This window comes from Ursus maritimus, unplaced genomic scaffold (genome assembly GCF_017311325.1).
Source record: "Ursus maritimus isolate PB19 unplaced genomic scaffold, ASM1731132v1 scaffold_2, whole genome shotgun sequence".
NCBI classification, from domain to species: domain Eukaryota; kingdom Metazoa; phylum Chordata; class Mammalia; order Carnivora; family Ursidae; genus Ursus; species Ursus maritimus.
In genome coordinates, this window is record NW_024424452.1 from 84683098 (window position 1) to 84704388 (window position 21291).

Genomic DNA, 21291 nt, shown 5'->3' on the forward strand with positions numbered 1-21291 from the left:
CCCCACATCAGACTCAGCGTGGAGCCTGCTTACAATTTTCTCTCCCCCCTCTCCCTCTGCCCCTCCCCCCACCCCACCACCCAGCTTGCACTCTTTCTCTCAAAAAAAAAAAAAAAAGAGTTCAAAAAGGAATTTGATAATATAATTAAGAATTCTAAAAATGTTCATATTCTTTGACTTCCTAGTAATTTCCATTTTAGAAATCTATACCAAGGTGAAAAAAATTAAAAATGTACTAAAATCCTTTTTAAAATTCAGGATTATTTATAATAGCAAAAAGTAAGGTAACAGGGTAAATATTAAAATTTTGGAAATGACTAAGAAATATGCCAGTCTACCAAATATGACTGAATACCAAATTCATTTTAAATGATGTTTATGAAAGTTTTCAATGATCTAACAAAACATATTGATATAATAGTAAGCAAAAATCAAGCAGGACACAAATCTGCATCTATAATGTGGTCTCAACAATTTAAATAAATACAGGAAAAAGTCGAGAAAGAAATATGCTAAAATGTTAGAAGTAGCAATAGCTACAGGTGATATTTTCCTGCTTCATAAACGTAGATATTACTTTGCAGTCAGAAAAAAAAGTGAAAAAATTGCAATGAAACACAATGTGTTAGTTTATATGAATAAATCCTGGAGTGCCTTCTAAGTGCCTGTCACTCTGCTGGGCCCTGGAGAGGCCATGGAGGACACATCCAATAGAGTTCTGACCCCCAATTAGCTTACAGTCTGGAGGGGGGAGAAAGAGACAGTAAACAGCTGATTTCTCAAATAATTATGTAAGAGCAAACTATAAACACCTCACAGTTTTTATAGGAGTTTCACCTGAGTCTTCATCGGATTTTATTTTCTTTCTATCTCTGCCTACAAAAAGACCGCCCATCATTATTTATCTGTTAGTAAATAATGATAAAATAAAACTTGAAATTTTAATAGGACTTTGGCTTCTAATAGTATACCATGTTTAAGATGTCAAATGTATTAAAGAAAAACCAGGAGAACACCACACAAAACATAACTCAAAAATTTTAATGGGACCCTGTAGTCCTCTGAGCATTTTCATATTCCTTTTTTTTTTTTTAAGATTTTATTTATTTATTTTTGAGAGGGAGAGAGCGCACAGAGAGGGGGTGGGGGGCGGTGGTGAGGGGCAGATGGAGAAGCAGACTCCCCGTTGAGCAGGGAGCCTGACGCGGGGTTCGATCTCAGGACTCTGGGATCACGACCTGAGCCAAAGGCAGACGCTTAACTGACTGAGCCACCTAGGCTCCCCTTCATATTCCTTTTTATTTGTTCTTCACAGCAACCCTGTGCTGCATATTTTATAGCCGTCGAACCACCATGGTCTATATGTTCATAATTAATGAAAACTCAACAATATCTTTTAAAAGACAAAATTAAATCTTAAAACTACCTCTTATCAACTAGTCTTGCAAAATGCTAGATTGTGATAACGTAGTTTTATATTTGCAACCCAAAATACTAAAGTTCTGAGATCTTTTTAGATATAAGATACGGAGCAAATACTCATTTTTTTAAATACTTGTCTTTTATGAATGACAGTATAAAATCAATATTCAGCTGAAGTTGAAACACCATCCTAGATGAACTCTTGTCATATAAAAATAAGTGTGAAATTTTGACAAAACTTTATTACTATACTTAGACTATGTAAAAATTTAGTAGCCATTTTAAAATAATGACATCCTTCAGAAACAATTTCTCAACACTATCAGCTGTTAGACTGCTCTGTGGGTCATCATAACATACACTCAGGATACTGAATTGCATACTCACTTTCAAACTTAGCTCAACTGAAGAATAAATTACTTTTTGGCTAATTCTGCCAAAAATGGGTATTACTGGTAGCAATGTTGCCATCTATCTAATATAAACTGATTGAGGCAAAATTTCTCACCTCTTCAATTCCTGGGCTTAAAAAGATTTGGTCAACAGTGATGATGCAACTTAGTGAAGAAATCCCACAGACTGAACGTGCACTGCTCAGAGAAATGCTTTCTGAATATTTTCAAAAGCAGACTTAAGATTGTTGCCCTTAATTTAAGAAACAAAGCAGGTGAACGTAGGGAAAGGGAAGGAAAAATAAAACAAGATGAAATCAGAGAGGGAGATAAACCCTAAGAGTCTCTTAACTATAGGAAACAAACTGAGGGTTGCTGGAGGGGATGTGGGTGGAGCGATGGAGTAACTGGGTGATGGGTATTAAGGAGGGCACTTGATGTAATGAGCACTGGGTGTTATATGCAACTGATGAATTGCTGAACTTTATCTCTGAAACTAATATTACACTATATGTTAATTAACTGATTGTAAACTTAAAAAAAAGATTGTTGCCCTTGCTGAGATTTTCATTGCTAATACATCTGTATGTACTCAAACCATGGATCAAGAATTGTGGTAATGGAACAATGTAAGTGGCTTTCAGGATGACAAAATTCTGATTTTTCAGAATTCAGAATTCTTAGCTTTCACTGCACACCAATTTTGGGACCTTCCCTATAACTGAATAGGGAGATTTTCACAGAAGATGCCATATACCATAAAGAAATACTTACAACCTTGAGGCAAATAAGTTTACTTCTCCAATGAATAAAGAACAACAGCAAATGAACCACATTCTCTGCAGGCAACCAATGTTGCAACCTTGGAATAGTTTAGGTCCTATCCTCAAAATAATTCAATAATATTGTTTCTTCTTCCTCCCAAAGACTATGTGGACAAGTCTAGGGGAGTAGTATACATAGATCAGAAGTCTACTCATGCTCTTATACATACATATAAAATCAAGGGCTAGAAAATGTGCCCTTAATAAGGCTAAAGGTAACTAGTGAAAAACCACGCAGTGTTTTAGAACTTAAAAACAACAACAACAACAACTAAGATAAAAGGCATTAAAAATCCATTTCAAAAAGTTTAAAAGTAATAGTCAATGTAATGTAAAATTTATAACAGAATATACATTTCAACAGATAATAATATAGGAGCAAAGTATCACAAAGAAAGAAGAGGAGACAATTTAAAAAAAACTGAAGAAAAAGCCAGGGGCAAGCTGAATTTTTTGTTTTTAGCAAACATTAACTAAGCTTGTCTGGGAAGCAGAACTTTTATGTATCTATTTAATTTAATTAATCTATTAATTTAATCTTTATCATTTTCCCATAGCTTCTTACTTTTAGAGAATCTATGATCGCATCAACTTTTATCATACATTATACTTTTATACTTATTTACCTCATTAGTGGCAAGAAGTGCCTACACCACAAAGTTCTCTGAAATTTTATCCAAAGAACACAGAAATTAAAGAAAATTAATCTCCACTATTCCTACCATTATTCTCCGAGTTCTCTGGCTGTAGCCATATCCTATTTAAATAACACTGTTTTAAAACCATAACAATTCAACAAGCGACATATTCTCTTCACAGGTAATATATAATTTATCTTTAATTTATAACATTTTTTTTTAAGATTTTATGTATTTATTTGATAGAGAGCAGGAATGCACAAGCAGGGGGAGTGGCAGAGGGAGAAGGAGAAGCAGGCTCCCCACTGAGCAGAGAGCCCAATGCGGGGCTCAATCCCAGCATGCTGGGATCATGACCTGAGCCGAAGGCAGTTGCTTAATCAACTGAGCCACCCAGGCACCCCTAATTTATAACATTTCTAAACCAGCCACATAACTTCTTCTATTACACTATGTAACAAAGTTATGTATCTCATAAGGATCTATCAAAATCTAATCACCGGAGATAAAAATCTGCATTTTACTTGAAAGTGTCATTTACATAACACAAAACTGGGACAGACTTTTTATTTCACTCAACTTTTTATTAAATCTACACTAATATTTAAAAAATTCAATAATTAGGGGCGTCTCGGTGTCAGTCTGTTAAATGTCTGCCTTTGGTTCAGGTCATGGTCCCGGGGTCCTGGGATGGAGCCCCAAGTCGGGCTCCCTGCTCAACACGGAGTCTGCATCACCCTCTGCCTCTACCCCTCCCCTCTCTTGCTGTGTCTCTCCCTCTCTCAAATATATAAATAAAATCTTCAAAAAAAATTCAATAATCATAACCTGTGCTACAGCTATAAATATTGGCATATAAATCAGTACTAATCACAATAAATAAAAAATTCTGCAAATCAAAATATTTAGTCTTACAATTCTAAGCCCCTAAAAGTAAAAGATATCAACAAAAAGGAGTATTTTACCTTTTCAGTTCTTGTCTTCTTTTTACATCACAGTACGGAATGTCTGAATGATCTGATTTCTGAAAGAAAAAAGAACGTATCATTTAGGAAATAGAAATTGTGCACTGACACTATAGTTACAGGAGAAAGAGACTGGGAGGCAATATTTTTTTCCGTATCTATGTGTTAGTGAGTAGGTTGACACAATAATTTATTTAATCTTTCCAATAATCCTATGAGGCAGGTATTATCATCATCCCCATTTTACAGATAAAGTACTTGAGGCTCCAATAGAGAAAATACCTTACTCAACATTACAGAGCAAGTCAGCAGCAGAGCAAGGACTGAAACAAGCTTTACCTACTATCTCTACTCTACCAGTCTGTCCCTCCACGTGCTCTAAGCACAAGAGAAGTAAGAGAGAAACAGCATATGGCTCCTGTCCTGAAGACTTTAAAGAATAGAGAGAAGAAGGATATGTACAAATAGTCTAATGAAAGGACACACCTAAGTGTCAAAGCAGAAGAATATACAGTAAGTTGTAAAAGAGTTCAAAACATCAAGCACCAGAAGTTGGAAAATATTTAGGAGAAGAGGTGGACAAAATACATGCTTAAGATTGAATATAGATTGAATGAAGATTAACGAATTAAAGAAAAAGGTTTTCTCAGCTAAGAAAGCTCAGGCATTCTAAGAAGCTGGAGATGACTGGTGTAAATTCAGCAGAGAGAAAATAAACCAGCCTAGTTAGAAGCAGAAGGGCTGTTTTAAGGAAGAAAAAACAAAACTGGCTAGTTAAGGTGTGACCAAATTTAAGAGGGTCAGGAATGACAGCCTAAAAAGTGATTTTTCAACAGAGGAGTATTATATTGAAAGCTGTGTTTTAAGAAAGTTAATATAGAAACAATAAATTGAAACAGCAGTGTCATTATACAAAAACAAATTCTTAAAAACAGAATTCTGCATTTACACCATTTTCACAACTACTTTCTCTTATTACCCACGACCATGTAGCTATTCCAACATACACCTAACTACAATTTGAATGTCCTGAGTACTTCACCAACCACCCATGCATTTAATGTCTTTGTAATTATTTGCATGACTCTGGACTTGGCTCTGTTGCTGTAAACAATTTTGTGTCCCTGGACAAGTCACTTAACCTCCTGGATCTCAATTTCTGAGTCTGAAAACACAAACACATATCTGCCTCGGCTACCTCCAAAGGATATTATAAAGCCAAATATAATCATATATGGGAAAAGACTTAAAAACTCTTTTAATATTTGCCAATGACATATCAGATAAAGGGCTAATATCCAAGATCTATAAAGAACTTATCAAACTCAACACCCAAAAAACAAATAATCCAGTCAAGATATGGGCAGAAGACATGAACAGACATTTCTCCAAAGAAGACATACAAATGGCCAACAGACATATGAAAAAATGGTCAACATCACTCGGCATCAAGGAAACAACAAATCAAAACCACAGTGAATACCACCTCACAGAAGGCTAAAAGTAACAAGGCAGGAAACAACAGATCTTGGCAAGGATGCGGAGAAAGGGGAAACCTCCTACAGTGTTGATAGGAATACAAACTGGTGCAGTCACTCTGGAAAACAGTATAGAGGTTCCTCAAAAAGTTGAAAATAGAGCTACCCTACCACCCAGAAATTGAACTACTAATTACAAAGATTAAAATGTAGTGATCCGAAGGGTCACCTGCACCCCAATGTTCACAGCAGCAATGTCCACAATAGCCAAACTGTGGAGGGAGCCCAGATGTCCAACGACAGATGAATGGATAAAGAAGATGTGGTGTGTGTGTGTACACACACACACACACACACACTGGAATATTACTCAACCATCAAAAAAGGATGAATATTTACCATTTATTTCGATGTGGATGGAACTGGAGGGTATCATGCTGAGCGAAATACGTCAATCAAAGAAAGGAAGTTATCATATGGTTTCACTCATATGTGGAATATAAAAAATAGTGCAAAGGATCATAGGGGAAGGGAGGGGAAACTGAATGGGAAGAAGTCAGAGAGAGAGACAAACCATGAGAAACTCTTAACTATAGGAAACAAACAGAGGGTTGCTGGAGGACAGGTGGATGCAGGGATAGGGTAATTGGGTGATGGGCATTATGGGGGGCATGGGATGTGATGAGCATTGGGTGTTATATGAAACTGATGAATTACTGAACTCTACATCTGAAGCTAATGATGTACTGTATGTTGGCTAATTGATAAAAAAACTCTCTTAATTATATCCATGTTGTCTAACCCCGCATGATAGGGTCTATCAGCACAAAGAAATAACTTGATAAATGCTTTTTGGTGAGTAGAAGGAAGAAACACTGGTTTTCTTTTTATTGGCTATCACAAAGTATAAAACAAAGAAAAAGTAAGTGGAAAAGTAGTGGGGGGATTTATATCATAAACCTTCTAATTACATACTAAAACGTTAATATAAATGATGTCTAGGGTTAGTTACAGTACACGAACACTCACCAGTTTTCTCTTCTCTGATGAAACGGACCTTACACAGCAAGCTGAACTTGTTGAACTTGAAGTTCTTTTCTCTGTCTTATCCTAAGAATGCCATTTGGAAAAAAGGAAAAAGCACAAAATAAAGCACAGTGTAAGACAGCATTACTTAATCATTGTTATTATAACCAACATTCCTTCTACGTTCACAATAAACTTCAGGGGGAAAAATGTTTAAAGGCACACAAACTTTGGTAAGGGGGAAGGAAACTCAACTAGAAGGAAGATTCGAATAGAAATCAGAAGATCTAGGTGCTCTTGAATTAGAGATGAGATGGGACACAGGTGCGACAGAAGGCCAGCTGACAGCTCAGATAAAGGTGTTGGGAGGAAGCATTGCCATGGTGGGATTCAGTCTTCTACAAAGCAAAACCATATATCCAGTCATTTCCCAGGGGATCCAAAATTCAGTAGACCCAGGACAAACATATTTTGAGGATCTACCATGTACCAAAGACATTCTAGACGGTGGGGACAAATTAGTGAAAAAAACAAAATCTCTGCCCTCATGAAGGTTAAAATTTTGGGCAGGAATTTACAAATAAACAAGTAATATATTTAGTGTGTCAGACGATGCACTGAAAAAAAAAATAAAGCAGAGAAAGAAGGCAGGAAGGGCTGGGAGGTGGGCGTGGAGGTAGCTGCAATTTTTAAACAGGGTAGTCAGAAAAGGCCCCACTGATATGCTGACATCTGACTGGAAACCCCAAGGAGTGAAGAAGAAGCCATGTGGATATCTAGGGAAAGAGTTCGTTCAAGGGCAAAGCCCCTGAAGCAGGAATGTGCCTAGACTGCTGGAATGGTAGCAAGGAACCACAAAATGGAGAAAGCAATGGGAGAATGAGAGGGAGGCCAGATGGGGAGGCTCAGTTGTTTTGTTGGCCCCACTGAGGACTTCAGCTGTTACTCTGGGTGAAGAGGGTAACCATCAGATAGTACTGAGCAGAGGAGTGACATGCTCTGACTTACATTTTAATAGGAACATTCTGGGGGCTTGTTGAGAAGAGAACAATGGGAGGCAAAGGTGGAAGCAGGGAAATAAATTTGAAACTACTGGAACAATCTGGGGAAGCAAGCTGATTGTCTGGACTGTGGTGATAGTAGAGGAGGTAGTCAGACTCTATATTATTAAGAGAAAGCTGATAGAATTTTCTGATAGACTCGATGCACATTGGGAATGCCAACAAGGATTTGGGCCCAACCAAATGAAAGAATGGAATGGCAACTTCTAAATTGTGTAAATGAAGTTGGGCACTTGAAAAGCTGTGGTTTACGATGAGGAGGAATCAGCAAAGGACACTTCGAAGCAGTCACCAATGTAAAGGAAAACCAGGAGAATACGGTAAGTGAAGAAAATGTTTCAAGGAGAAGTTGGAATTGACTATGTCAAGTACTGCTGATGGGTCAAGTCAGACGAAGTCTGAAAATTGACCAATGGATTTAGCAACATGGAACCACTGCTGGCCTTGATGAAAGCATATTTGAAGAAAGTGATGGCCTGAAAAAGTCTGATTCAAGTAAATTAAGAGAGAATAGGAGGAGAATTGCAAATGGCATGCTAATTATTAGTGCCAAATTGGGAAATATATAAATCAAAGACACCATGGTACTGTATGACCCCCTTTCCAATTATCCCTACACCTGGAAGGCCAAATTAGTTATCAGAAAGTTAGTAAGCAAAGAACAAACACCAAAAATTGTAATGATCCCTAGAATACTTTATCCGAATATGGATAAAGCCTTATGAACTCATCTGCTACCACAGAAATCACTTCTGTAGGGAATATTCACCTTTGCTCGACTTTAGTGTCTCATCTTGGATGGTGTTACAGCATGAACATTGTCTAATTCTGATGATGCACTATGCAGACTATTCATAGAGTTTATAATAAAACTAACTGCAGGGGGACTTTTGTTTGTTTGTTTTGGTTACATCAGTCATGTTGCATTCTTGCTTCCTGGAGACAACACTCAGCTCAATTAATAGAATATCCCAAATTTCATCCAGTAAAATACTCTTTAAGGCAGTGTGTGGAGAGTAACAGAGAAAGGAACATGGTGAGGATGCATTCCCTACCCTTAGCCTCCCCGAAAAGGATAGCCCATTCTGACTGATGAGCATATAACTTTATTCAATGCTCAGTAAACGACAAAGGCGATGTGCAAAAAGATCTAATGGTGAGTTACTTCTATGTAAAGGAGAATCTGGGGGGGCCTAGAGTCCAGTCAGGAATGCCTCGGCAAATTACTTACCTCTCTAAGCCTCAGTTCTGGCATTTGTATAATTGGGATAATAATAGTACCTACCTCATACAGTTGTGAGGAATCAAAATAATGCAAGTAAAGAATGGGGGAGGGGGGGAAAGAACGGGAAAAACAAATTACTTCTCCCAGGGTCAGAAGGGCAAAACAAAACATTTACATGTCTCGCTTTAACACTGAGGTGTTTTTTTCATTACACAAAAATGAACTGCAAAGAAAGGCATCTTTGGATCCGTAAATCAAAATTCTTACTTCTACGTCAAAGTTGGGTGATGCAGTGGTGACTTTTCTCCGAGATTTTTCTTTTTCGCCACAAGATTCTTTGTTGGACATTTTGAAAAGCTAAAATAAAAAACACATTAGGTGTTTTTTGTTTTAACCACCACCACAACAAAACACACTAGAAATTCATCTTCTCTCAGTTTTATAAAGACTGAAATTTCACAAAATGATTTCCATCTTCTAATCATTCCCAAGACAACAGGATTCTCTCATTGTTCCACTTTATTTCACTTACAGTCTCCCTCATAATGATCTCCTCCTTTCCTTCAATTTCATCTACCACCTTTTTAGAAATGACCTCTCAAAACTGTGCCTTTAGCCCTGACCTTCTCTCTCAAGCTTCAGAAAACCATTTTCAACTGCCTACAGGGCTACTGTATTTTGCCCAACCTATGCCTCAAAACCAGTTAGTTCTAAGTCTTCATTTTCCTGACACACCCTCCATTCAACTTAGTGTGTACCAGAACCACCCTGTGCTGGAATTGAAAGGCCAGAGAATGGGAACCTCATCAGGTCTGCTGGGACGGGAAGATATAAAAGGAGTCTAGCAGCAAAGCCCAAAGGACAGTTTAGTGCTGACAGTGACACACGTGGAAACAACTGAAGTGAGAAAGGCTAGAAAGCAGGCAATTGCAAGTACTCACCAAATCAAACTTTTAGAATGATTCGATGAATATAAAGAGAAAGAAGAAAATTTTTAAAATTTTTTTAAAGATTTTATTTATTTGACAGAAAGTGCACAAGCAGGGACTGAGCAGCAGAGGGAGAGGGAGAAGCAGGCTCTCCACTGAGCAGGGAGCCCGATGTGGGGCTCGATCCCAGGACCCTGAGATCATGACCTGAGCCAAACGCAGATGCTTAACTGACTGAACCACCCAGGTGCCCCTTAAATGAACTGTTTAGAGGCAAAGGACTACTTATGTTAACTTTTACAATTTAAACCGATCCACGTTCATCTTATGTTACTTTGAATACAAAATAAGGCTAAATTTAAACCTCTTGCCCATAAGTCACTACAGATAGTGGACTATCAAAGGAAAAACACATATATGTTTACTATGACAAATGTTTTATACTTATAATACTGTGAAATTCGTGTTGATTTATGAAAATCAAAATATAAACTCAAAGGGGAGACTTCCTGTGCTGGCCAGACTCCAAAATGGTTCCTGATGATCTCTGTTGCCTGGTCATTACACTCTTATGTACTTCTCTCACAGTAAATACAGCTGGCCTGTGACACCAATAGGAATTGCTATATGGCAGTATGTGGCTAGGTCATATAAGACACTGTGCCTTGTGTTTTTCTCTTACTCTAGGGAAAGCCAGCCACCATATCATGAGGACAATCAAGCAGCCCATGGAGCAGCCCACCAGTGAAGAACTGAAGCCCATTACCAAAAAAGAACCAACTGCCAGGCATGTGAGCGGGCCAGCTTTGAAGCTAATCCTGCAGCCCTAATCAAGCCTTTGAGTGGAAGCAACCCTGAATGATATCTTCACTGCAACCTCATGAGACTCAGAACCCAGTACACCCAGAAAGCCACTTCTGAATTCCTGACACACAGAAACTGTGAGGTAATCTTTATTGTTGTTTTAAACCATTAAGTTTTAGAATAACTTAGGCAGCAATAGATGAGTAATACAGTCACTTAATATAATTCTTCAAACTTTGAAGATTCCTTTTTTTAGGATGTCTCAAGCGCACAGACCATGCTTAGAAATTCTTATTAAAATTCCCATAGAATCCACATGCTAAAATCTAACCCTTTTCATCTTCTGGTTTCCAGCTAGTGTTAAATAATGAGACTGATACACTGAATCAACCTTTCAATTAACTATCTAGCCTGTTGGAAATAAAAAAAAAAAATCAATGATGCTTGGATGATGCGCAAATACAATTAGCCACTACTCATTCCCATAAATTATAACGTGTTATTTTCCCATTTTTAATTGACTGTTAAGAGCAGTGAGATAGTTATACGTTCAGGAAACCTAGTTAAAAGTTGGGGTGAGGGTGCGCCTAGGTGGCTGGGTGGGTTGAGCATGGCACTCTTGGTTTCTGCTGGGGTCCTAATCTCGGGGAGGTGGGATCAGCTCCGCCTCCAACTCAGCGCTTGTCCAGGAGAGTCGCTTGGGATTCTTTCTCTCTCCTTCTCCCTCTGTCCCTCCAACCCCCCACTCGCGTGCTCTCTCTTAAAATAAAAAACTAAATCTTTTTTTTTTTTTTAAGTTGAGTTTGAAGGCATTATGAGGACTTTAGAACTATAACTCACTAGGGAAGGAGGGGGAGAAAAAGCCTCCAGATACACTTCCTAACTACTGGGGGGTCGGGAAGGGGCAACTAAATTCTGTTACACTTTCAAAGTGCCAAATAATCACACTTGCTCTCACCTGGGCTCCGAAACAGGTAGGAAATAAATAGACCAAGGAGATCGGTAGGCATTAAGTATCTGCTTTATTAACTAGGAAAACCCAACTGGAAGCGTGAGTCTCCCAAGACTAAAACGGGCTTCCCTCTCCTTCCCTGATGCCTATAACATTCGGACCAGTCCCGGAAAGAAAGAACAGCCAGAAAACTCATGTTTTCCTCTGCCCGCGCCAGGGGCATGAATGCGTGAGGCCGGAGAGTAAAGGGGGGGAAAGTACGCGGACCAGAGGACTCACTGGCAGACGCCGTGTGCAATCTGAATCCCATCAGTCAGGTGCCGCAAAGCTCCACACACTCAGAGCTCTGGTTATTAAGTCTAACTACAAGTGTAGCGTGCGCGCACAAACACAAACTCTTCTCTACCCACAGGACCCCTAAACCACAGAGCAGTGCTGATGATAATAGGAATACGTAGGTTAAAGCAAAAAAAAAAAAAAAAAGACAAAAGGAAAAGTGTTCAGGTCACGGTGTGGATGAGGGTGCGAAAGTAAGCGAAGACCCCGATTCCAAATCAACCAGACTAGCAGGGAAGCTCGTTAGCTGCTTGTCAGCCGGGGCGGCCCAGGCGCTCCGCAGGAACAAACCAGACTCTCCCTCTGACCGAGGGGCAACTTCAGAAGCGGACCCCACCAGAACCACACCCTTCACTGAGCTGACTCAACCCCGGATCCGCCTACAGAGTCGCTCCGCCCAGGTTCGAGGAGCCTCCGGAATCCTCCGACCCGCTGGCCACCCGCTAGGGTACCGGAGGGAGAGAGGTGGGAACTTGCCCAGCAAAACGTCAACTAGCGCCCCAGTTACCTTACCAGCGCCCGCAGCGGTGGCGACTCCGGAGGTCCAGGCCAAGAAAAAAGGTCCCCCCCTGGACCCGATGCTCGCTGGGAAATGTAGTTCTGCACTCGGACCCACCCTAGCACTCCAGCGCTCCGAGCGTTTGTTTAGCTTTGCATTTACTTGCACCAAGGACTTGGAACTCCGGTTCCGCCCCAGCTGGCGCGCTGCACCCTGGGTATTGTAGTCTTGATTCGCTTCCTTGGTTGACGGCTGGAACGGAGACGCACCGTGGAAGCAGAACTCTCTTACCTCATTGGACGCCGTCCCCGATACGTTTCTGCGCAGGCTGTGGTGGCGTCGTAACGCCTCGGGGAAAGGGAAGCGGACGCGGCCGCGAATCGCTGCCTCTGGCTTTTTATTTTTCTGCTGACAAGATTTGGTCACTGGTTCTTCATCTTTTGTCTGTTGCACGCATCCAGCCCTTCCCATTTGCTTTCCCACTCCTTGGATCCAGCCCTCTGGGCATTCACGCCAGTTCTCTCACCCCGCCGTGAGCCCCTCCTGGTCCCCGGGCGGGCCTGGCACGGAGGCGGTAACTATGGAGAATATGGCGGAGGAGGAGCTGCTACCCCAGGAGAAGGAGGAGGTGGAGGTGGCCCAGGTCCAGGTCCCGACCCCGGCCCCGGACTCGGCTCGGGTCCCAGCTCCGGCCCCGGATTCGGCCCCGGCCCCGGACTCGGCTCCGACTCCGGCCTCGGCTCCAGCCCCAGCCCCTGCCCTGGCCCAGGTTCCGGCCCTGTCCCCGTCCCTAGCCTCTGCCCCTGACGAGGCTGAAAGCAGTAAGTGCAGGAGGCCTAGATCTTTCTGCCGCAAGGGAAGCGAGGAAGTGCGCTTTGCTGGGGAGTAGGGGAGGCCCTTCTTCACTGGGATGGTTTTTATGGGAAAAGGCAGATTTAGGGATGTGGGGGGAGGAAGGAGGGACCCGTGTAGTGGGTAAAGCGGGTACAAAATGGGTGAAGGCATCGCCACAAACCTCGAGGACATCATGGTGAAGGATTTGTGAAGGCCAGGAGTGCTGCAGATAAAAGGAAATAATGAGGTTGAGGGCTTTTTCGTTAAAGGGGGTCTTTTTCTGCTACGAAAATTGGAAGTTACACTAATTTGGTAGTTTCACTCTCAGCCCCGTCTGCCATGGTTAACTGAGTCCTTCAAAATGTGACATAGTAACCGAGGCAGCCTGTTTACTGTAATAGATCCTAGCTGCCAAGATTTAGAAACCATTGCTATCAACTAGTTACGTTCGATATACACAAATAGATGGGTGTTTCTTACTAATTTTCTTTAGAAGCTTGCCTCCAAAAAGAATTTGAGGCTGATAAGTAGTTTAAGAAAGGGCCGACTAAATTATGGATGTCTTCCCTCAGTCATAAATACCAATTGAGTTTTGCACTCTGTTCCATCAGACGTGGACTGTTGAAAATTAATAGCCCGTATTATTGTGCTAATGTATGTGCTTGCATGTTTTCTAAGTCGTGATTTATTGGATCATAAAGAGAAACACTTCAGAATCTTCTGAACACTTTTGAATGTAAAGCCTAAAAGTTTTTTAAAAAATTATTTTGTGGTCCGTAAATTGACCCTTAGGCTCTTTCTGAATTATAACAAAATAAATTCATTTTCTTTCCTTACTTCTAGGACAGTTGCGAATTTAATATTTATACAACACTTGAGTAGTTGTAGTCTAATAGATTTACTTTGCAATTTTAAAACCACATAAAAATTGTTATAGATTAAAGAGTAAAGACAAAGACAGCGTGCCTCAGGTAGGCCACTCTTCCTCATGTAAGATCAGAGCTAGTAGGTGCAAAATAAGGACAATTGTTTCTTCACCCACAACTACAGTTATGGAGGTGGTACACTCTCCTGAGTAAGTAGCCTCCCTTCCTCACTTCTAGGTTGGATTTGTTTTTATTAATCAGAATTGGTTCAGCAGCTTTAGGGAATGCATGCTTTCTCCACCTCCCCCCCACCCCCAGCAAGAGTGTTAAACATAGTTTGGGAAGATAAATGTTCCAAAATTTAGAGGTATGTAATTTGAAGAATGTATGATGTTTGAGAAACCTGAAAAATTCATTACTGGGGCAAATATGTAATGATTGGGAAGTCTGAAATGCATTAGAAATATATATTAATCGCATTTTGAAAATTTTTATATGGTCTAGTTAGTCCTTTGAAATCAGTCTTAACTAGGCAAGATGAAGATGGCATATCTGAAACAGAACTGAAAAATGAGGAAAAAGTATCAGGAGAAGTTGTAAAAGAACCTCCTAGCATCTTGGATTCCTCTGAATTAACAAGAGATTTACATATTGACTTCAGGATTATTAGTGTGTTACAAAAAGTTTGATTTAGTACAGATTGTCTGATATCTACTATCTTAAACCAGAAAGTGAGGTATACATACATAGGATTTTCATTGTTCTCACTTACCAGGCCTCTATCTCTTATTTTGTACAACTTAGAATGATTTCAATAAGCACAGGTTTATATAGTACTATGTAATTTCACATACACAGACCTTTGAACTTTGGAAGACTTTATGATTGCCGAATCAAAGGATCAATTTGTACACATGGATTCGTTGCCTGAATTTTACGGTCTCAGCTAGCAATTAAGTGTTTGCTCATATGGGAAAAATTTTGCCTTATTATAGAAATTACATCTCATTATAAAGTCATTTGAACAATACCTAGTATGACACGTTAACCAATCAGATTTGTTCTTTGTTTTTCTCATTTAAAAATGAGGAAAAATTTGTCTTTTAATAAATCTGAGCAGGAATGTCTGATAGTGCTGAATGAATTGAATTCCAGAACTATTGACTCAGTGCGCTACTGCATCCAAAAAGACTAATAATTTTTAAAAATTATTTAACAAACCATAGTGCCTGCTGTGTGCAAGATACTGTACTAGACACTTAGCCATTACAAAAATGAGGAAGGCATATCCCCTGCCGTCTTACTGTTTATTTGTGGGGTAGACAAACAAGGGCACAAATTATATGGAAGGGTTAAAAAAAGGAACTGGGAGTGAAGCTTGGTGAGGAATGGGCAGGAAGGTAGCAATGCCAAGAATAGAATTTAAAAGGCTAAAGGTTGTAAACTGTATAACCTAATTGTATAATAAGTACTGGAGAGCCCTATGGTTTACCGTCATCTCCTCTTTTTCCTGCCAATTTTCAGCTCCTAGTCTTGTATTTGTATATTCAAGCTCCTACTTTGTAAACATTATTTTACTTTAGGATATGCATATTCAAGTCTCTCCTTAAAAAGAAAGGAAAAGCAACCTACAATCCGATCTATCTCCTTTTTTATACTGCTACACTTTTTGAAATAATCTATGTGATTTTCTATACTTTATTTCTTCTTCCAGTCCCATTTGTATTCTGGAACACCTCCCTGAACCTTTTTTCTTAAAGGTCACTGGAGACCTGCTAAATACTAAATCCAGGAGTTTTCTATTGATTTCTACAACTATTTGTGATACTTAGTATTAAAGAGTTATCTTTTACATTCTTTTTTTTTTTCTTGGCTTCTGCCTTATCTTGATTCTCCTTACCATTCATTGTTTTTTAATCTACCCTCCTGATTATTTTTCCTCAGTGTCTCTTTCATTACCTACATCCCTCCATACATCACTTCTGAATTGTAACCATTTATATTAGTCAGTAGTGGGTTCAGTGGTATTGGGGAGTGCATCCCCCATGCCCATAATCAAGAATATGTTAAATATACTTTGAAAAGATTTATTCATATATTCTGAAATTTACAAATAGGTCATTTAAAGAATGTGTAATGTTTGGGAAACCTAAAAATATGTTGCTGGAACTGGATTTTGGCCTTTTTCTTCTCTTTTTTCACAATGTTCTTTTCCTTAGGCTTTCTTGAGCTCATAGTTTCACCTAGCGTGTATTTATGATTTATATTCCTCCTGAACTCCAAAGACAGCTCAACTGCATACTGAACTTGAGGATGAATACTGGTAGTACATCAAACACACTGTGTCAAAAACTAAATTCCCTTTTCTCCTTTCCTCTTCTTTTCTGCCAAAAATGTTTTCCTCTTCCTTCATTGGTTAATGGTACCATTATTCTCAACCATGTAAACTTGAAATCTTAGACTCATTCTTGAGTGCACTCTTCGTTCATGGTTATTTCTCACACCCAAAATTCTGTTCTTTTTTTCTTTTTCTTTTCTTTTTTCTTTTTGTTTTTTTTTTTTTCACCATCATTCTGTACCTTTCTATTACTAACTTCTCACCTCAGTTATTGATCTTTGGTTCTACAGCCAGAGATAACCTCCTGAAATGCATTCAAATCATATTATTCACTCCCTCACAAACCTGCAAAGACTTCACATCGCCTGAAGAGGACAGTCCAGACTCACTTGCATAGAATTTAAGCCTTCCATGATCGGTACTACATTGTTGGCTGCTTGTTCTTCTACCACCTCCATTCTCCAAACATACTACATTCCAGCCAGGGGTCGGATAGAGGTGGCTGTATTTTTTTACACCTTATGCCTTTGTTCATGAGATTCCTTCAGCTTGTAAAATCAGCTACCAAATCTCTGCTTATTGAAATTCTATTCGTACCTAACATCTCAGTCAAATGCTACTTCTTCACTGAAGACATTCTCAGAGGCACTTGTTGGAATTAATTCCTCCTTCCTCTATATGCCCACATCATATTACTTTACCCCTGGTATTCATTTCATCCTGCATTGTGTTATAGTTAGTAGGTAACATATCAGTATCTCTCCTGTGTAGTTGAAAGTTCTTAAAAGATAGGAAGCATGGCTTATGTTACATCAGTAATTTGTACAGAATAAAAACATTTTTTTGTAGCATTATATTGAATTATTAGATGAAAGTTTAAAGGTGTGAAGTTACACAGTGAAGTTTTTTCCCAGACTTTCTGCATTCTGAGGCACGCTTGTCATTTTATAGGCAGAATTGCAGCAGTATTCCCCATCTTGGCACTAGGGCACCATGCTACAGGAAAATAAAAGTGGAGAAGTCTGTGACATGATCAAATAAAAATAGAACTGGAATTCAGACTGTTAAAACATAATCTTCTAACTCTTAAAATTTCCTTTCAGAGAGACACATCTCAATCCAAAGGCAGCTTGCTGATCTAGAGAAGTTAGCCTTCGTAGCTGAAGGAGATTTTGACTCTGCCAGTTCATTGAACTCAGATAATCTTGATGCAGGTATTTCCATATTTTGAGGGTTTTTTTCCCCCTTTATTTCTTTTGGTTTTTTATCTTTCAATTCATGAAAATTTGCTGAAAGTAGACTGGTTTATTGCCACTGAACTAGAGCAATAATAAAATTTTTTCATTGGGGAAATTGGTAGCTTTCTACATGCACAGGTGCCGCGGGGATAAGTTGTTTCACAGTTTCTCAAGGAAATTACAATTTCGTGGATATGTAAGGATTGTGTATTCTATAAGTTAGGAATTGCATTTAGCTATAAGTAACAGAAATCCCCCAAAAAACAGTGTCTTTCATGATAAAAGGCTTATATTCAGACATGTAAAAGAAATTGCCCAGGTGGGCAATTTAAGGCTGGAACAAGAGTTCCTCATTGTTGTCAGGACTCAAGCTCCTCTCTTTCTGCTTTTCCGTCCTTAGTGCTTTAATTCTATCCTCAGTATCACTTCATGGTTATGGAAAAATTAATTTTGACTATATTTGTAGTGTGCTATACGTTAAAGATATTTGTTGGATTAAAAAATGAGTTGCTGATTATTTTTGTATATTTTTATTCCTTTAAGCCTGAATTTGACATTTTAATTTTTTTGTTACTATCAAAGTTTTTATTTGAGATATATTACATTTCTAATTAAATAAGACTTCTATTTTTATGATCCATAATCTTTTCATTAATAAAGAAGGAAGAACTTATAAATTCACTGGTAGGATACAGTGGTTCTAACCATGCTCCCTGTCCCAGAATAGCAGTTATTTTGGATCCCACTTACTCCTTTCACTCCTTCCATTTTTCTTACTCCACATGTTAACTGTTTTTGTTGCTGCCAGAGTAGAATGCCACGGCAGGTGCTTACACTGTCTGCCCAGCTCCTGCTTCTCTGGGAGTGTGACAAGTACTGCCTTCTCCCCTGTCCAAAGTACATAGTGATGCTCTCTCTGGCAGGCTTTTTTGCTGGAGGGATATCATGTACTTTATCACTTTCTCATTTTCTCTGTTCCCAGTGGCAACAAAGATATCAGCTGACCCCAGAAAGGAGAGTTTTAGGGTAAAAAATCAGTCACAATGTGCTGATTATTAACTACCTGTTGTGGCAGAGATGACTCTCCCTAATGTTAACATAGACATTACCTGAAAAGTGTGTGTGTTGGGTGGAGGGAGTACCCAGCTACTTCTTTTGTAGCTAAATTGAGGCATTAATAGCCAGTGTATTCTGTGCTTTATTGGTTCCTTTTTTTTTTTTTCCTTTTTTTGGTCAGGAAACAAACAGTCTTGTCCATTGTGCCCTAAGGAGAAATTCAGAGCTTGTAATAGCCATAAGCTTCGTCGTCACCTTCAAAATTTACACTGGAAAGTCTCAGTTGAATTTGAAGGTTAGTATTTTTGTGCTTGCTAAAAAGTAAATGAGTCAGGATTTGATAGAAGTTTTGGAATTGTATTGTGAACATAATCAAATATTTTCCATTTAAAATTATGAGGGATTTCATGTCCTTCTATTAATGTGTTTCTTAATAAAAGACCATGTAACGCTAGGCAATAGATGTATGTTACAAGTGTAGTTTAGTTTAGCAAATATTTATTAAGCATCTATTCTATACTGGGTACTTTGCTTGGCCCTGGGGGTCCCCATAACTTCTTGAACTATGTTTTAAAAAGTTATACTTTTTCTTTTATGTTAGAACTACCATCTGACACATAATTTTGAAAGTGTAATAAATGCAAAACAAAAAAATACATGGTATGAATATTGGAAAAAAGAAGACAGTATCTTTTTTCTGCTGATGGCTTAAAAAGTTTAGTGTTAAGAGTAGTGGGATATAAAATAAATATTTGAAATCAGAAACTTTTTCTACTCTAGATAAATGGAAATTAGAAAAAAGATACCAATTATAGTAGTGACAAAAATGACACAACTTGGGGGACTAAATTTAATAAGAGGTCTCATAAAGAATAAAATTAAAGGACAAAAAATGAGATCTTACCAAGTTAAAAGACTTCCTGGATCTAATGAATTATTAAGATTCTGAGAGTGAATTACGTGAGTTATTATAACATTTTTGGAAAGAGATCTGGCAACATTTTTAAAATTTAAAATACACATATCTCTTCACCAGCTACTCCCTCTTTTGGGAGTAAAAGAATCAATTGATAAGGATAGATGTACAAGAATATTCACTGCAGCATTTACTTAGTGACAACTAAAATAAAAGAGGGTTGGTTGACTGTATTATGGTGTATACATACCATGAAATATTATGCCGCCATCGTAAAGAGTACATATTAGGTCCGCACTAGCTTACTTAGAAGCATTTCCATGATAAACTGCTATTGAAAACAGCGTGTGTGTGTGTGCGTGTAGGAGTTTATGATATTACATTTAGATAAAAACAATATCTCCCCCAAAAAGCCCTAAACATCTATCTTTTTTAAATTATGATATGTTAGTCACCATACAGTACATCATTATCTAAATATCCATCTTAAGCTTATGCATACTTATATTTGAATATGATTTTGTGAGCATAGGTGTTGCTAAATGTGGTTATCTGGAGTTTTAACCAAACTGGATGAAGTCAGAACTGTTTTCTTAGTAGTACTGGTAAAAGGTTGTCACTAGTTCCTTAGGGAAAAGGGAATTAGAGACTAAATTAGAGGTCCATCTGTCTTTTATGTTTAATTATTTATAAGAGTATATAATAAATCATGTCTTTTTATCAAAAAAGAAATGTCTGATTTTAATTAAAAAGTTCTTTTTGTATTCTTTATTTAAGCCATTGTTTAACCTTTAGGTTAGTCTTTGTCTTCCAACTTATTCTCATCTCTTAAATGGCTCATGGCATTACGTTCTTAAGTACATTAAGTTGTTGGGTTTTTTCACATGGTGGTGATCTGGTAGATGGCGAGTATCATAGTTTTTGTTTTAGCAAGCAAGTCTCAAAGTAATTTGCAAATATGTGTAAGGTAGAAGCAACAAGACCTGCTGAAGGAATAGAAAAAGTGAGATGTGAGGTGGGGGGAAAGCCAGGAATGCTTGGGCTTGAGACTTGAGCAGCTATAAAAATGGTGGTATCCTTTACTGAGCAGGGAAGATTGCATTAGGACCAGGTATGGGAGAAAAGGCCCAGCCTGCAGATTTAGGCATGCAAAGGTTTAGATGCATCTCCTGGAGATGTCAAGTAGCCTGTCTAGATATGAATTTCGAGTTTTGGAGGAAAGGTTGGGGCTTAGAGATATACATTTGGGAATTGTCAGAATATAAATGATAGTTAAAGCCATAACACTGGATGGGATAAACAGAGGAGTACATATCAATGGGAAAAGAGAAGTTGCTTCTATAGATACTTCCATGTGTACAAGTAAGAGAAACAATTAGATGCAAGGTACAAGAACAAAGGAGTTGGAGATCACTCACAGGACAACTGAAAGACATTATCATTCATTTAAAAAGTAAAAAAGAGACCTGGTTCAAGAGGAAGTGATATATAT

At 38.6% G+C, this 21291-nt stretch overlaps 2 protein-coding genes across 6 annotated transcripts in view; one reads left to right on the top strand and one right to left on the bottom strand.

The window, feature by feature from the left end:
- The window catches only part of SWT1 (SWT1 RNA endoribonuclease homolog), a 112011-nt gene extending 99269 nt beyond the window's left edge, over positions 1–12742 (bottom strand). For 3 of the 4 annotated variants that reach the window (XM_040636279.1, XM_040636280.1, XM_008697028.2), the window contains exons 1-4: positions 12566–12742; positions 9299–9388; positions 6749–6829; positions 4242–4300 (exon numbers count right to left, since the gene is read on the bottom strand). In XM_040636279.1, coding sequence (XP_040492213.1) covers positions 4242–4300; positions 6749–6829; positions 9299–9379 — 221 coding nt within the window. In that variant the 5' untranslated portion in view covers positions 9380–9388; positions 12566–12742. Of the gene's footprint in view, positions 1–4241; positions 4301–6748; positions 6830–9298; positions 9389–12560 lie in introns of all 4 variants that reach the window. The other variant, XM_008697034.2, reaches the window with a different exon arrangement.
- A 105-nt stretch (positions 12743–12847) lies between these two features.
- Positions 12848–21291, top strand: part of TRMT1L (tRNA methyltransferase 1 like) — a 43927-nt gene continuing 35483 nt past the window's right edge. Inside the window, exons 1-3 of one of the 2 annotated variants that reach the window (XM_040636281.1) lie at positions 12848–13372; positions 17693–17803; positions 19065–19178. In XM_040636281.1, coding sequence (XP_040492215.1) covers positions 13132–13372; positions 17693–17803; positions 19065–19178 — 466 coding nt within the window. In that variant the 5' untranslated portion in view covers positions 12848–13131. The remainder of the gene's footprint in view (positions 13373–17692; positions 17804–19064; positions 19179–21291) is intronic. The other variant, XM_008697064.2, reaches the window with a different exon arrangement.